A 17305-nucleotide genomic window follows, 5' to 3' on the forward strand; every position below is an offset into this window, starting at 1 on the left:
AGATACCCTTTCACTGGTGGATTTTTACAAAAGGAAACTGGAAACCATGAATAAATTGCAGCTTTCCCGATTAAATTGTATGATATTAGGCAAATATTTTATTTCACCAAAACAAATTATTCTTCCTTATCGCGAAAGCACTTTCAAATCTGCTCAAAACGATCATTCCATAATTATGTTTTACTGCAGTGTAATTATGTGCCCTATTAATATTCACGCTTTCACCTGCTAAAGAAATAATCTTTTTTGAATTTTGAAGAAACATCTTATATACGTGATGTTTGTTTTACGATTTACAAAGCAAATATTTTCAAGGCTCTGCAAGTTCACGAAGGTACGAGCCAGACTCTTGGCTTGGCTCTGCCGGTTAATTTGTTGGCACGCACAAAGTGTAAGCAAATCCCTCACAAACTCACATTTTGCAGACTAAGCCAGCACCATTCAGTCACGCAGGACACTGAATCCCCATGGCCCACTAAAGGAGGTAGTCTTGCAGTTTGCTCAACTCACGAGTGTTTTTAGTAATACTCGGTATGTACATAACTGAGAACAAGCATTGGAAATGCAATAGGTCTCGCATTAGAAAAGTTGGAGATATTGGTCTTGTAAATTACAAATATTTTATTTATTTTTTGGTTTTTAAAATAGCTAAATTTTTAGTAATACTCAGTATGTACATAACTGAGAACAAGCATTGGAAATGCAATAGGTCTCGCATTAGAAAAGTTGGAGATATTGGTCTTGTAAATGACAAATATTTTATTTATTTTTTGGTCTTTAAAATAGCTAAATTGATAGCTTTGTCATTTACAATGCCAATAGTTATAACTTTCGCGAGCATGACACCTATAGCATTTGGAATGCAACATGTTTTGTATTTACGTGACTTAGATGCAGCTCTGGTCGTTAGGCCACATCTCTAGAGAGCAGGAGAGTGCAGCAGGGGAGAGAAGCACAGCAATGCAATAGGTCTCGCATTAGGAAAGTTTGAGCTATTGGTATTGGAAAGGACACATTTTTTATTTATGTGCTTGTTTTGAAAATAGCAAAATTAATAGCTTTGTTATTCACAATGCCAATAGTTTTATCTTTCGCAAATGTGACACCTATTGTAACACAATATGTGTTGTAGCACTGAGTGGTGTGAGGGTGAGGAGTGAGAGGGGTGTGAGGGTGAGGGGGTGTGATGGTGAGGGTGAGTGGGTGTGTGTGTGTGAGGGTGAGGGTGAGTGAGGGTGAGGGTGTGTGAGGGTGAGGGTGTGAGGCTGAGTGAGGGTGAGAGGGTTGTGAGGGGGGTGAGGGTGTGAGGGTGAGTGAGGGGGTGTGAGGATGAGGGGTGAGGATGAGTGAGGGTGAGGGGGTGTGAGGGTGGGTGAGGGTGAGGGTGGGGGTTTGTGAGGGTGAGAGGATGTGAGGGTGTGTGATGGTGAGGAAGTGTGAGTGAGGGTGTGTGAGGGTGAGAGGTGAGGGTAAGGGTGTGTGAGGGGGAGTGGGTGTGTGAGGGGGTGTGAAGGTGTATGAGGGGGTGTGAGTGTGAGTGAGGGGTGAGGGAGGTGAGGGTGAGGGGGTGTGAGGGTGACAGGGTGTGTCAGGGTGAGGGGATGAGGGTAAGGGTGTGTGAGGGTGAGGGGGTGTGAGGGTGAGAGGGTTGTGCGGGGGGTTGAGGGTGTGAGGGTGAGTGAGGGTGTGTGAGGGTGCGCGAGGATGAGTGGGTGAGAGGGTGAAATGGCCTTGGTACTGTGTGAAGCAACATCTAGGTCCCTTTGGCTGTATGCCTGTATGAAAAGAAATAACACCTCAAATGGCCGGGTTCCGCGGTTGCAATGGACTGTGCTTACGACACAATTCAACAAGCACTGGCAAAGGCAGAAGATAAACGGCTGAGAGAGGGGCCACATCCTGCACAACAGGAAGAAAACAAACAGAAACAAGTCGGGCGGCACAACAGGGGTTGAAAAAAGGGGAGACTGAATCCACTGACTTTTTCTTTATATCCTGACACTGTGGTGCTGATATGATTACCTCATTTTATGTTCCTCATTTCGATGCCTGTAATGACAGTGAACCCTTATATTTGACTGCACTTACATGTTAAAATGATAAAGTAAAAAAAAAAAAATTACTCCTCGTAATAACAAAAACACAATGCATTGTAGCCCGCAACTCTGCGTAGTAACACGTGAACACCGAGATTCTGGTAAGAATGTTATATAATAAATAAATACAAAAAACCATCTAAAGATTCAAACTGCACAATGCAACAGAAATAGATCTGTGCGGCTAGCTTGGAGTACTAAAATAGTACATACAAGTCTTCCGAACTGCTTTGTTTACATTAGGATTCGAATGAAATGATACACCTGCTGCTGTGTTAACATGTTCATCACTGCAGAAAACTCAATTTCCCGACTACGGGTCAATTAATTAGCAAACGTTTCAGATGTCGACACATTCTTAAATACAGACTACCGTGTACGGCTGTGTGAGGGCCCATGCAGCATTACCATAGCGAGTGATCGCTGACAAATGAGCCGCTCGCGCTTACACATCAAGAACACCCACTGCCTGCAACGCTTGGGGAGGCAGGAAACATTCCCCAGATGAGCGGCGACCAATTGCAGCACCAGCTTGGAAGGTCGGGCCAAGGCATGCTGCACACTCGCGGCGGTATGTAGGGCGATGCTTTTAACCGGTATCGAAAGTTAAACCCGACGTGAAGCAGCAACCAGAAAATTATGAAAACAAAACACATTCTACAGTTTTGAAAAACACGCCACAAGCGCCACTTCCACAAAATATGCCACCCAAAAACAAGTTTTGTCTGCAAGTTTTTGGATTAAACTTGTCTAAATCCAAGTTTTATAGACACGCACGACAGGCATTATTAACCGATTGAGATCTACACAATATCATCCTGATGCAGGGTTGTAGAATATTTACACGTTAGACCAAGTCAGTAGACTTGAAATTACTTAATACATTTGTATCCAGAGCAAGAGCAAGTGTAAGATACAAACAACATTTAATACAACAAGACGGAGGGCATTGCTGTGGGGAGGGGGGAGGAGAAATGCGACACGGCCGCAGCAGGGGACGGAGCGGGGAGAGCGGCGATGAGGGAGAGACACGGCCTGGCGGCCGTGAATAGTTTGAAGCAGCAGGGGCCTTTGAAGTGAATCTAAGCTTCACTTCAAAGGTGTGGGAGGAGTTCGGCTGAGGCAGAGCGCACGCTGGGGGAAGCTTGTGGGGCGGAGCGGGAAGAGCTGCTGAGGAACAGATGGCTGGCGACTTGATGCTGTGCACGCGCATTTTAGGTCAATGCGCTTGCACAGCATCAAATCGCCACTTTAGTTAAACCTATTTAAGCCCCTATAATCTCGCTCCGCTCAATGCGCATGCGCATTGAGAGGCGAGACCTAAAAACACACAATGCTACCCATCCCAAACTGACTATTTCTTAAAAAGTCTAAAAGACACTGTTCAGCAACCGCCCCCCCCCCAAACACCCTCTTCGCGCCTGACTCTCAATTCAATTCAATTCTCAATCTTTATTTCGGCATGAATACCATAAAAGAACAATACATTGCAACAATAAAACATTCTTTTAAAATGCACAGCATACTATAAAATTCATTCAATTTTCATGTCGATTCTAAAATCAAGGGTCAGGATGTCTAAACATTCATAATAATTATTCAAACTCAATAGGAACAGTTATGGGCGACAGGAATAAAATTTCATCAGGAATACGGGCGACAGGAATAGAATTTCATCAGTTGTCCCTCAGTTGTTACAAAGAAGCAATTTTGGCATATCGACAACACTTTTGGTATATCAACATTTTACAGTTTATAACCCAATTTTTTTCTTTGAAAAAAGATACTATGCAAGAATCTGCTGATGCTAAATACAATAGGTTGGCTAGTATTAGACAAGAAGATCCTTAGGGCCTGAGAACATGATCTTACACCTAATCTTAAACATATGGGTTTGATCCATCTTCTTCTAGCCTGGGCATATGTTGGGCAGAAGAAGAGGATGTGTAACTCGTTTTCTTGTTGATTACATCCACACATGGTACATAATTCACCCTCTACATGATTCTCCGAGTTTACACCACCAGACCAACGAGCCAGTGTAGAACCAATTTGAAGATTACCATATCCGAATTTCAGAAATAAGGTTTTTGCTAACGGTGGTTCTATTTCATCCAAAAATGACTCGAAGAATGGATCATCTTTAAAGTTAAGGAATCTTGTTACAAGTGACCCATTAGATGAAGCGTTTTTGATCATACCCGTAATATACGACCAAAAGCACTTTTTTACCATGGTTTTTGAGTGTGGTGGGAGTAGATCTGGTTGTTCCCAGTAATGCGACAGACCTAATAAGGTAAGCCAGAATTTAACATGTTTAAACCAGGATATCACATTGGAGCTGTCAAGCTCCATAATTTCTATTAACCCATTTTTATATACTTGCAACTCGGGTACACGCCACAGCCTGATCCATAACAGTAAGGGACGTAGAATAATATGATGGTCCGTTCTACGAAAGTTTAGATCAAGCTGGAGTGGAACCAGAGGAGTACTTCTAGGGACTCTAACCAGACTTCTCAGGAAGTTGTTGTCCAAGACCCTAAAAGCATCTTTGGATCCTGGGCCCCAAATTTCTGAACCGTATAATACAGCAGGTTGAACCTTAAATTTGAAAAGTTCAACTGCGGGAGACACGGCCTTACTAGTGCTTTGGCCTTGCTCTCTGAGAATGGGTTTTGTATTCTGGCTAAACAGCATCTTACATTTTTCCAATTGGGCTTTCCATGTAAAATTGGAGTCTAATGTTACCCCCAGATATCCAAAATGCGGGACTGATTCCAGTTTTGATCCATTTAAGGTTAGACAGCCCTTGTTACTTTTAGTTGGATTTAGGACCATACACTTTGTCTTTTTCCCATTTATCTCCAGTCCTTTCTTGTTACAATAATCATTAAAAGAATTTAAGAGAGACTGGAGACCTTTTTTTGTCTGGGAAATTAGAATGGTATCGTCCGCAAACAATAGGGAAGTAACTTTTTCACCATTCAACTTGGGAGAGTCGTTGTTACATCCTTCCAAGTATGAAGGAATGTCATTCACGAATAGCGAAAACAGTGTGGGGGCCAGTACACACCCCTGGCGCACACCTCGTTCGATTGGTATTTTGGGGGTTAATTCGCCTTTTGGGCCCCACCGTACTCTGGCAAAGTTCCCTCTATGTAGCTCTTTTATTTGCGCTATCAGGGTGGGTGGCATCCCTACTGAGCTTAGTGTTTCCCACAATAGGTTGCGTGGAACTAAATTGAACGCCGCCCTTAGGTCGACGAACGCAACATGTAGTTGTCCCTTTTTAATCTTAATGTATTTCCAGTAAAGGCAACAAAAGCGGAAAATTTGATCAATTGTACTAACTTTGGATCTGAATCCCGCTTGGTATCTGGACAAAATTGCCTTTTCATCCAGCCAGTCATTGACACGGAATAGGATGTGTCTTGTGTAAATTTTTTGTAATATATCCATTAGGCTTATCGGACGATAATTTGAGGGGTCCATCCTGTCACCTTTCTTATAAATTAAAACAATTTCAGCCCCCTTCCAACTTTCTGGGAAGTCTAGATTCCGGGATAACTCGTTACACAAATGATTGATATATGGAGCTCAAATTTTTAATTCGTGTTTGTACAAGTCTCCCGGGATCTTGTCTAACCCAGGGGCTTTACCAGATTTAATCTGGGTTATCGCCAATTCTGTCTCACCTAGAGTAAAATCCAGGGTATCCCCCGGAATGACATGGCTTGGGGTTCTATCTGTAATGGGTTCCTCATATTCCTTGTAGAGGTCAGAAAAATGATTTACCCATGTCCGTTCATCTAAATAGACGTCCTTGACCACTCTACCTTGGTGATTCCCATTTGCTATCAGCCTCCAAAAGGCTATATTATCTCGTGTTTTTGCTGCTTGCAACAGATCAGCCCATTTTGCTTCTTCCCATGCAACTTTACATACCTTTTGGACCAGCTTATAATTGTTCCTGGCTAACATAATATTAGGTTGGATCTTCGATTTAATTGCTGTTAAGAGTGCCCTCTTGGACTCCCTACAGTCCTTGTTATACCAGGGTTTGCTGTGGGGCAAATTGTGTGTCTTCTGCTGCCTTTTCTTCGGCATCTTGGTGACTAAGGGCTTTAAAGCATCAAAAAATTTATGATGTGATTTCATAAAGTGACTGCCATTCCCTTCCTTTGGGGTGTCATTTGAGTATGCTCCAAAGATGCTAGCAAAGAGCTTATAGATTTCTGCTATGATTTCACCATTGCCCAATATTAGTGGCCATCTGAGAGAACGTCTATTGTTACTGATGTGTATCTCATTTTGGTCACCGTTATTTACTTCTCCAGTCAGTGGGGACACTGTATCTCCATAGGGAGTCCTCAATCTGAAGGGCTAGAGGGAAATGGTCGCTCTCTAATCTTTCTATTACCTCCATGTCAAGAAGGAATTCCCATGATGACACTGAGGCAATAATAAAATCTATATTGCTTTTATAGTTCCCTCTTTAGAAGGTAGGCTTCTTCATGATATCTGATGGTAGCCGTCCATTGCACGCTCTAGTGCAGTATTCTGCACATAGTCTCGTCAATTGCAGGGCCAGGGGCGAGCATTTAACTGGTTTTGTAATATCTAAAACAGGGATCCCATTTGCCTCGTCTTCTTCTGAGAAGATGTCACTAAGCCCCACAATAGGCTCATAGTTGCAATTAAAATCACCTGATATGATGACATAATTCGCTCTAGTATCCAGGTTACCCAATAAGAGATCAAGTTGTGTTAATAAGGAAGATTCTCTGGTGATGGGAGTTGGTCGGTTGTAAACGTTGACTAAATACAGTTTTTTCCCTTTGCAAACATTGATTTTCAAGATCAGAATATCAGGGGAGTTGGTATCCATCACTTCTATGTTCACTTTTAGGTCTACCTTTACCCAGATCAACAACCCTCCCGAGGGTCTTCCACTCCTAGAGGGAATCGCACTGACACCATAAGATTTGTATCCTAGCCTGTGTGTAGTTTCAACTGACCAGGTCTCTTGCAACATACAAAAGTCGAAAGTGTCAATGAAGCTTGCCCATTCCGGGTCCCTTAAATTTTTTGATAACCCGGCTATATTCCAGGAAACCAGTTTTAAGGGCTGCCGTACTTCCAATATTTTTTGCGTCAAAACATTTCCCCCCTCTACAGACACTGAAATATGGCATTCTGGGCTATTTACATCAGGTTCTAAAGACATCAACTCATTTTGGGGTGCAACACTTCCCATTGGTATTGAGCTATCCCCTATTATTGATACCAACACAGGCAATAAGCATGCATTCCCCTCAATTTTAGTTTCATTAATGTTAACACCAGCTCTTTGTAAACAGAATTCGCTCCCTACTCCCCCCAACAAATTGGCATTCAACAATTCATTTCCATCAACCCCCTTAGACATTTGGCATCAATCACAGTCATCTAGACCGCTGAAGATGTCGAATCTATTGGTAGTTTCTAAAGGGGTGAAGGGCTTTAGGTGGTCCATTCTTCTGTTGTTAGGTATGGTTTGCCTATATGGGACACAATTCCAACCAAAGACGTCAGGTACAGGTGCATGATTTGGGGGAAAGAAAGACTCCATAGGATTAGGTCTAATAAGTGGTGGTATCATTTGGTGTATATTACCAGCCCTCTGCATAACTGGTGGATAAGAGCAGGACATAGTTTGAGATGTTATATGAGAGGCTGGTTGTTGCTGAGAGGGAAAAACCACAGACCTTGGATAAAAAAAGGTCAACGGTCTGGGTATTATGCAGTTACTTGTAGTGCCCGGAGGCCAATTTAATACAAATTGGACTGCATTGGGATCCCTAAAGTTTACGACCACCACGTCCCCCTCGATGTTTTTTGGTCTGCTTCCCAGCCATTGAAGGCGTCGGACGTGGACAATTTCACCGTTTATGTGGGGTGCTATTGGTCTGTATAGACTTAACCAATGCATGATCTTATTTTTTAATTGTGCAAAGCCCTCCCTCTTGCTAGTTGGTAACACCGGAACCCCTGTTAGGACTACCACAAAGGGCACTGCCTCTGGCGGTAATTCTGGGTTTGGGACCGGTTTGGGCTTTCCCCATCTTGGTTTTTGTCCCCTCGCCTCAATTGATTGGCTTTCATTTGGGGTGCTAACTACGTCATTAGATGGTTTAGCTATGACAGTAGCTGACTTGGAAGCCAATTTGTTTTGTGAGTTTGTTGGGGGTGGAATTAGTTGAACAGTTGTTGTAGTATTCCCTTTAGGCACCGAGGTAGAAGGGATCGCCAGCAGAGTGGAATTAACTGTTGGGGCTAGAGCGGCTGGGCTAGGTTTAGTCACGCTAGGTGCTTTATGCGTTACTAAGTTCAATGATTTAAGATTCGCCTCGCCCTTATTTCCCAATGCACGCTCAAGTGAGCTTAATCTTGACTCTACTTCAATCAGCCTCTCCAAGATCGATGCAGAGTAGGTGTTAATTAAGTTTTCTAGGGAATCTAAGGTGGCAGAATCGCGAACTGTGGGGGGCGCTTTAGACAGCACAGAAACTTCCATAATATCCTCCATGACTATAGGCAAAACAGGGGGTGGCGGAGATGCAATAATGATAGGCCCTTCAGTAGCAGCAAGAGTAGTAACAATGCTAACTGCAGGAGCCTTTGCCTTTTTTCCGAAATCAGAATGACTTAATTTTGATTGCGATGGAACCCCCCCTTTTCGTTGTTTTTTACATGGAGGTGGTCCATGTACCCTTGGGATTAGTGTAGATTTCTTTACTCTACTGCGCACTATTTTTGATGGTATAGGAGTAATAGGTCTTAAAACATTAGGGGTGCTTGTATGTGTAGTAACATCAGGACCAGTAATGTCCAGGTGGGGGGAATTAGTTATACAAGGGGTAGTGACATCTGATTCCACAGGTTGACTATCAGTTGTGTGGACAACGACATCAACTAACTGAGAGCTTACACTAGTGTTCACAGGAGGTAAGGATGATGTCGACAAGCGCCGATTTTTTAGACTTTCCACAGAGCGGCGGCGCTCAGCACGACGCTCTGCCAGAACAATATCCAATGGCATGTCTGGTGAAGCTTTGGTAAAATAGTCATCAAGAGTTTTATTCAACAGTGCACCCTGTTTATCGGACATAGTAACTAAATAGATAGTTCCACAACGATGGTTTGCAAGGGCACGCAATAACACAGGTATAATAGCACTGAATCACAGAATAAATACCAGGGTTTTGTGTCCAGTCCGGTCTCCTCGGTTCTCGGAGGGTCTCAGAGGGTCCGCCCTTAGTCCGGGCTTTGTCCCGGGTGATGTCCCGCACACGCGTCCCGCTGACGCGTAATGACTTCAGGTCTTAAGCTGGCTGTGAATAGAGGGGGCGGAGTCACGGGAAGAGGCGGCAGGTTTGCTCGCTGGAACACGCACAGCCTGCTGGCCCTCGCAGTCCCGTCCTCCTGAACAGCAGCTCCCCCTCGCTCACTACAATGCCCAGCGGGGCTCCTGGTTCACAGATGCAATGCCCTACGGGGCTTCTGGCAGCAAAAAGGCAACACGGGATCCAAAGACTCCTCAGCGAGCGGCGCCCGCGAAGCGGGGGCTGCGAGGAGTTATCAGCAGTCAGGCAGGGGGCGGAGACACGGGAAGAGGCGGCAGGTGTGCTCGCTGGAACACGCACAGCCTGCTGGCCCTCGCAGTCCCGTCCTCCTGAACAGCAGCTCCCCCTCGCTCACTACAATGCCCAGCGGGGCTCCTGGTTCACAGATGCAATGCCCTACGGGGCTTCTGGCAGCAAAAAGGCAACACGGGATCCAAAGACTCCTCAGCGAGCGGCTCCCGCGAAGCGGGGGCTGCGAGGAGTTATCAGCAGTCAGGCAGGGGGCGGAGACACGGGAAGAGGCGGCAGGTGTGCTCGCTGGAACACACACAGCCTGCTGGCCCTCGCAGTCCCGTCCTCCTGAACAGCAGCTCCCCCTCGCTCACTACAATGCCCAGCGGGGCTCCTGGTTCACAGATGCAATGCCCTACGGGGCTTCTGGCAGCAAAAAGGCAACACGGGATCCAAAGACTCCTCAGCGAGCGGCTCCCGCGAAGCGGGGGCCGCGAGGAGTTATCAGCAGTCAGGCAGGGGGCGGAGACACGGGAAGAGGCGGCAGGTGTGCTCGCTGGAACCCGCACAGCCTGCTGGCCCTCGCAGTCCCGTCCTCCTGAACAGCAGCTCCCCCTCGCTCACTACAATGCCCAGCGGGGCTCCTGGTTCACAGATGCAATGCCCTACGGGGCTTCTGGCAGCAAAAAGACAACACGGGATCCAAAGACTCCTCAGCGAGCGGCACCGCCTGACTCTCAAATTACCCATCCGAACTCATCGCGCAGAAAAGGTCTGCTGGGAATTGTAGTGTTTTCGGCCCACGCCCCCAAAAGCTGCACGTGGTATGGCGTCGGTAAAAAACTTCAGTCCCCATCAGCTCCTCTCCCCTTGTTCCTACAGGGCTAAGAGGTGGACTACGCCGCCGCCCTCTTCAGCTGTGAGTGACGCCCTCCTCAGCGCCTGGACAGAGACCAGGAGAACAACACGGAGAGGAGGAACCGCAGCCTGGTGGAGAGAGGGAGCTGCTGCACGGTCGGCGGTGGCGGGGGAACGGAGCGGGCTGGGGGCGAGAGGACCTTCCATGGTGTCTGCAAGGTACCCGTGCTCTCTGGTCACTACTGCTGGGGCGGTATACCGGGGCATGGGCGAAGGATAGGAGGAGCGGGGATAGGCGGGGGCGGAGAGGGAGCTACGCCTCTGCGAAGACTGTGCGCTAGCGCCGCAGTGGGGTGCAAAGTGCATGTGTGCGGTGTCTGCAGTCTGGGTGCATGCCTCTGCCCTGGGCGCGGTTTGTGGAATCACAGTACTGAGGAGTGCTGGGCTGCCCGTGTGCTCTCTCTGCAGCATTCTGCTCATGCTCCTGCCGTGCAACGCATGACCGCGCAGCTCCCTCTGCGTGGGATGCACGCGCGGAGAAATGGGGGAACTTTAAAACTGCAACAAAGTAGCACACTGTAGAAGCGCGTGTGGAAAACTGAAACTGACATGCTGATCACAGTTGACGCGCGCGACCTATTCCAAGTCTAAGAGCTGCACGTTCACATCGCTTGTCCCCTGTCTGTTCCCCTTGAGTCCTTGAAAGCTGAAATGATTGCAATAGAGTCTTGCTGCAACGGATCGCTTCGCGATCCGGTTCGCAGGTGCAAGACCTAAACATGCAACTAATGCAACTTTTGCAAGGCGTAAGTTAAATGTTTGAAGCAAAAAACTCATCTTTTGAGTCACTGCATTGTGCACCAGATGGTGCCTAGCCTTCAGGCGCATGTTGGCCGAAGCATGTCTCCTCGCATGTATATGATCTCCTCATAACACACATGCTTTCGCACAGACTAATGACCCAGCAGGAAGGAGGGATGTCCTTGACACATTGACCCCTGTTGTGCATTGTGGGCTAAGATCCACATTGCAGCAGACGTAATAGTGAGATGCGGATTGTATTTCCTCAGACGATGACTGACATGCTGGTCTCCGTGTGGTGCCTGCTCTCTGGTCTCAATTCCTTCTCAGTGCACCACTACTTTGTGGCAGGCTCATGCACACAGTGCTAGGTAGGATTTGCACATAACCCAGTTGTCCGTCACATAACCTGCTTGGTGATTCTTCTGCCGGCCAGAGCTGAAAGAACCCAATGATTTACACTGAGGTGAATAAAGACAAAGGTATTAGACACCATCAAGCTCTAAACCCTCTTTCACGCTTACTATCCGTGTTATTTACCCCGTCTGGCACTATCTATCACAATCACCCATCAGACTACAGTAAAGCGAGACTAACCAGGGAGTCCAATGTGATGGTCTGTAAAGAGCGCAGGGACGAAAGTGTCTCATCTCTCCAAGAGCAGCAATGAGCAGGCATGGGTTGGCTCCATTAGGTTTTTACGTAGTGCTACAAGGATGACAAGAGCGTGTGGCTTTTGGATGTTGGGACATATTCTACCTCAAGATGGTACGATATTATTTTAAGTTTGAAAATTGGTAATATTGAAAACACCAGTGTCGCGGATCGTTGATGTCTCGTTGCTGTCAGAGGATTTAGAGCCATGCTTGAGCCTCTTTCAAATGCAGAGCTAAGTAGCCCCTTCTACAGCAGATCATCTAAGACCTTTCTGGTAGGCAAACTCAACTTGGTGTCCATGTAAATGTTAAGTCATTCTATGTTTTTTAAAGTTTAAACTATTAGAGAGTTCTAATTTAAATATTAGCAAGAGAACAGAATTTGTGATATATGTAAATGTTGTATTTGCCATTGCTCCTGAACAGCTAAACAAAAACATTATCTAAAAGTGCAATGAAGCCATTGCATCGACCCAAAACATATTAGATGGGCTTACAGTATGACACTGAACCATTCATTTTATTGCTGTGTAATGCTCAGTTTGCTGTGTTTTTATCACTTAAACATGTTGGCCCACATGCATCAAAGAAAATACAGATTGCAGAATCTGCCCCTTTGCGACTGGTATTTTTGCAATTGGGATGCATCATCCCAAATGCAAAAATCGCAAATTGCGATTGCATTTAAGAAATCGCAAATTGTGACTCCTTAAATACAATTCATGATGCCTTTTAAAATAGTGATTTCGCTATTTGGGTCCGCTATTTACCGAGAAATTATACCAGATGGTAAATAGCGAAAACTTTGAAAAATGCACTAAAGTGCATTTTTCAAACTTGTAGGTTACACACATGCCCTTTGGACATGTGTGCACACAAAATGCATGCGAACAGATCATTTTCAGGAGTGCAGCAGAGTGTCCTTTTGACACCCTTGCACCCTTGAAATTGCATGCACAATTTGTGAGTACCTAATGTGTACTTGCAAATTGCACATGCAATTTCTCATTCATTCGATTCCAAAGGAATGAATGGGAAGCCATTCCTTAATTTCGACTCGCAATTTGCGACTCGTAATTAAGGAATGTTTAGGAATCGCTATTTTTATAGCGATTCCTACATGCATAGGCTTTTGCTATTCCTTAATAATCGCAGTTAAGGATTCGCAAAAGCCTACCTTGATGCTTCTGCCAGTTTGAGTTTTACATCTCTGTCCATTCTTTCTTCTGTGAGCGCAGCCCTTGTGTCCCCCCCAGGTTTTAGGGGTTATCCACTTTCAATAAAACTAAACATGTCTGTTTCACAAGATTGTTATTTGAGATGCAGTATTGGAACTGTAATTTTATAAATATTTAACATGTCTTCACTTCTTTTAGAGTTAACTTTGACTTTTTTCTTTAGGTGAAGGGCCTGTTCTCCACGTTTATGGCCTGAAGCAGAAGAGAGCACGTGCACTGAGACATTCTCAGAGTGTGCTCAGAAATCACCACATTCATGGAATTAAACCGTGTGGATTGTTCCCTGCTAACACGGAGGGTTCGCTCTTGGCCGTGTTTGGTGGCAAAGGTCTAATACTCCTCCAGCTGCACACTGATGATGAGGAGGTAAATCTCAGAGACATTTCTGGGTTCCACGAGCTGCCTGACTGGATTTGGGATCTGCAGTGGCTAAAGGATGGTGAGGGTGCGACCTTGTATCTTGCTCTTGCACTTGGTCACAACTCTGTGGTACTATATGACTACATGGAACATAAGACCCTCCGGAAGGTGCACTGTTCAGAAAAGTGCATCTTATATTCTGCTCATTTTGTTGGAGACATCTGGAATGAGTTGCTTCTGGTGGCAGGCACAGTCTTCAATGAACTTGTTGTCTGGCATATGAATGATCCTGTTGATGGACAAGGAAACACCAAGCCCAGGAGGAGGATCGGCGGACACAAGGGTGTTATCTTTAGCATTTGCTACCTGGAGAGCAAAGGCATTTTGGCATCTGCCTCTGATGACAGAAGTCTTCGCTTGTGGAAGGTTGGTGACCTACAAGGGGCTGAGACCCCTGTCCAGAGTTTGCTAGTATTATACGGCCACCAGTCCAGAGTCTGGTCTGTTAAGTTACTCCATGACCGTATTCTTAGCATCGGGGAAGATTCGGCGTGCATTGTGTGGAGCTACAAGGGTGACATTATGCATACCTTCAAAGGCCATAAAGGGCGCAGCATCAGAGCACTTGCTGTCCATGAGAGAGATGACATGGTGGCCACCGGTGGAGCGGATGCTGGGATCCGCCTCTGGCAGCTCAAACCGGAGCCTTCCTTTGGATCTGCTCTCACTCAGCTGAATGTGTCCGGTTTGAAAGGATCTCCCAAAGCAGTGAAGCTGGTCGATGCAGTATGTCTTTTAGTGATGACGGACGCTGGCAGCATTTACACTTATGATGTAATTTCTAAACAATGGGCGTTAATTTTGGAGGATATAAACTATCAGTCATACAGTCTTCTTGATGTTATTAAGTTACCTGATAGTACTGTGTTGTGTGCCATTGGCAGCATAATGGGGTATGTGAAGATCTTTGGTATTGGGGTCAATCAGGATGTGAAAGAGGTCAGAGTTCATGAGGGAAAGGTTCACAGCTTGACATGGGTCTCACTCCAGTCCCAAGATTCACAACTATTCAGCCTTTTTTCCTCTGGCCCCAGTGGAGTGATGGTATGGTTGGAAGTGCCATGCTCATTTGGACTTCTTGGAGAGATGAGCGAGAGAGGCCGTTATTGTCTACCTCTGTGTAAACAGCGATGGCACACTTGTGTAGCTTTTATCCCCAAAGAAGATCTGATTGTTTGCGGTGACCGCAGAGGGTCTTTGCTGTTGTACCAAGTTGGAGAACAGACTTCAGGCCAATCAGTGTCCGATTCAAAGATAGAAGCCCCCGCAGAAGAGCCAGTCTCTCTTCTCTTTGGAGTTCATGGAAAGCTGGGGGTGACTTCTTTGAGCTGCCGTGACGGTTTGGTGTACAGCACAGGGAGGGACGGCTGCTATCGAGAGGTAAAAGTAGAAGACGGCCAGCTGAAAGTTTTGAGGAAGCAGAAGCCTTGTAAAGGCATGGACTGGATCGAGAAACTTATTTTTACTCTAGATGGTAACCTACTGGTAATGGGATTTCAGTCCACAGACTTTATTCTCTGGAGCACAGTGACTAATGAGAAACTGCATTCAGTTCCATGTGGAGGAGGTCACAGATCTTGGGGCTACAGTAGCACCGATTCTAGTGAGATCTTCGTCTACATAAAGTCTGGTGGCATCTGTGTCTATGAAAGTACAACTGCTGATAACCGCCAGTCTGTCCTCAAAGAGTCTCTACATGGCCGCGAGCTCACCTGTGTCAGACACACAGGAAGAATAATGGTGAACAGTGAACATATCAATATCTTAGTGACCAGTAGTGAAGACACCACCATGAATGTTTTAGCTTTTAATGAGACCTCCAACAAAATGTCCCACCTTGCAGTAGTCAATGACCACATATCAAGCGTGAGGACCCTGGCAGTGGTCAAAAGCAACATCGGGAAAGAAGACCCATCAACCTGCTCCCCGGTACTGTTTTCTGCAGGTGGCAGAGCCGAAATCGAGTGCTATAGGCTTTTGATAAGCCAAGGAAGTGACGGGGAAGATCTCCGGTGCCAAGTGGTCCACCTGGCTTCGCATAGATTGGATGAGCACTGGGATCGCATGAAGAACAAGCACAAGCTTCTGAAGATGGACTCCGAAACGAGGTAACATAGGTAAAGAAGTAACAAGTGGTAATAAATGGGTCACTGTATATAGCCGTAGATTCTAACAACTGCCATCTGCCAACAAGAATTATGGTTTAAACGTTTGCATTATTATAGGAATATTTCCTTTCAGGTATTAAGTACAGTTATCACAAGAATACAGATAATACACCCAAAAAAATGACGATCAAGATACTGGTTCCAGCAGATGGACATTTCATTTGTCCAAGCAAATAAAACTGCTCTGTTCCAAAAGGCCTGAATGCCTGGCTTGTTAAGTGACTGCATGTTAACCCAGGATCGAATTGTAAATATTTATACATTTTGATTTTCTATAGTTATGCAACTTATTTGTGTTTCCGTTGATTGAACAAACCTATATCAGCTGTTCAGCTTTTCCACTCGAAACACCGTTTCTTATGTAATGCTAGATGCACATTGTCGTTTCCCAGTGAGTAGTTTGCAGTCACGAGCACTTACCACCAATTCCGAATTGTAATCGATATGTGCACGTATCTCATATTTGTTCCATACCCATCGTACAGGAGCTGTATTGCATATGGTTTACACGTGCCCTCCGATAGCAAGCTGTTTCTATTTCTTTGTTGCATGCATTTGTGTTATGTAGTGCAGATAACTCAACTGGTACCTGAGCCTTTTACTGGTAACATTGGAAGAGTGACGCAAGGGACTGACCATTGCAAGACACATCAGCAAGTAATGCTAAAAGTAGATATCAAAAGACAATGATGGGGTGGTTGATGGATAGTAATGAAATGAAATGAAATACCAGCATTTGTAAAGGGCACAGCTACCCATGGAGAGGTGTCCCGGCACTGGGGTCCTCGGGAAGATTAAGCAAGCTATTGCCCAGAGTCACATGGTGCTGGGCTGATCTGCTGCCGGCGATCGAGCCAAGAACCCCTTGGTCCGGAGTCAGGCACCCTGGCCACTGCGCCACACCTCTTCCGTGATAGTGGGTTGGTATGAGGCAGGGAGTGGAACGCTAGGTAGCTCCAAGTTGAGGGATCTAAATTTAGTTGAACATGCAGCGAGATCAAGAATCCTCAGGTTGCGAATGGACAGTCCGTGAGATCAGTTTATCACTGACCCTTCTGGGAAATGGGAAGCTTCAGCTCACGGGGCATGGACTTTAGAGACCGGTGACTCTGCAGCAGATCCAGAGAAGAAGAGCTTAGTTAGTTGTCAATGTGGGATGTTGAAGTTTCTGTTTGGTTAAGCCTTCTGCAATTTTGAGTAGGTTGGTCGGCTGTACAGGTTTGTGAAGGTGTAATGCTTTATAGGTTAGGCAGGTGACTTTAAGTTTAATCTTGGCTTCTGAACCAGTGTTGCCCTTTTAATACCGAAATCATCTTTTGTAGTTTCTGGTTACAGAATTGAGGCGAGCTGCTGAGTTAAGTATGGTTTTCAGAGGTGCTCAGTGGAATCCAGCTAGTCTAGCTTTGGTGCAGGAAACAATTAAGTCTTGTGCAGTTGCCCAAAGGTTTT

General features: G+C 45.6%; 1 protein-coding gene across 2 annotated transcripts in view; it reads left to right on the forward strand.

The window, feature by feature from the left end:
• WDR6 (WD repeat domain 6) overlaps positions 1-17305 on the forward strand; it is an 87202-nt gene that overhangs the window by 40458 nt on the left and 29439 nt on the right. For both annotated transcript variants that reach the window (XM_086939321.1, XM_086939320.1), the window contains exon 3: positions 13432-15796. In XM_086939321.1, coding sequence (XP_086795447.1) covers positions 13432-15796 — 2365 coding nt within the window. The remainder of the gene's footprint in view (positions 1-13431; positions 15797-17305) is intronic.

The sequence above is a fragment of the Lissotriton vulgaris genome, chromosome 9 (assembly GCF_964263255.1).
Source record: "Lissotriton vulgaris chromosome 9, aLisVul1.2, whole genome shotgun sequence".
NCBI classification, from domain to species: Eukaryota; Metazoa; Chordata; class Amphibia; order Caudata; family Salamandridae; genus Lissotriton; species Lissotriton vulgaris.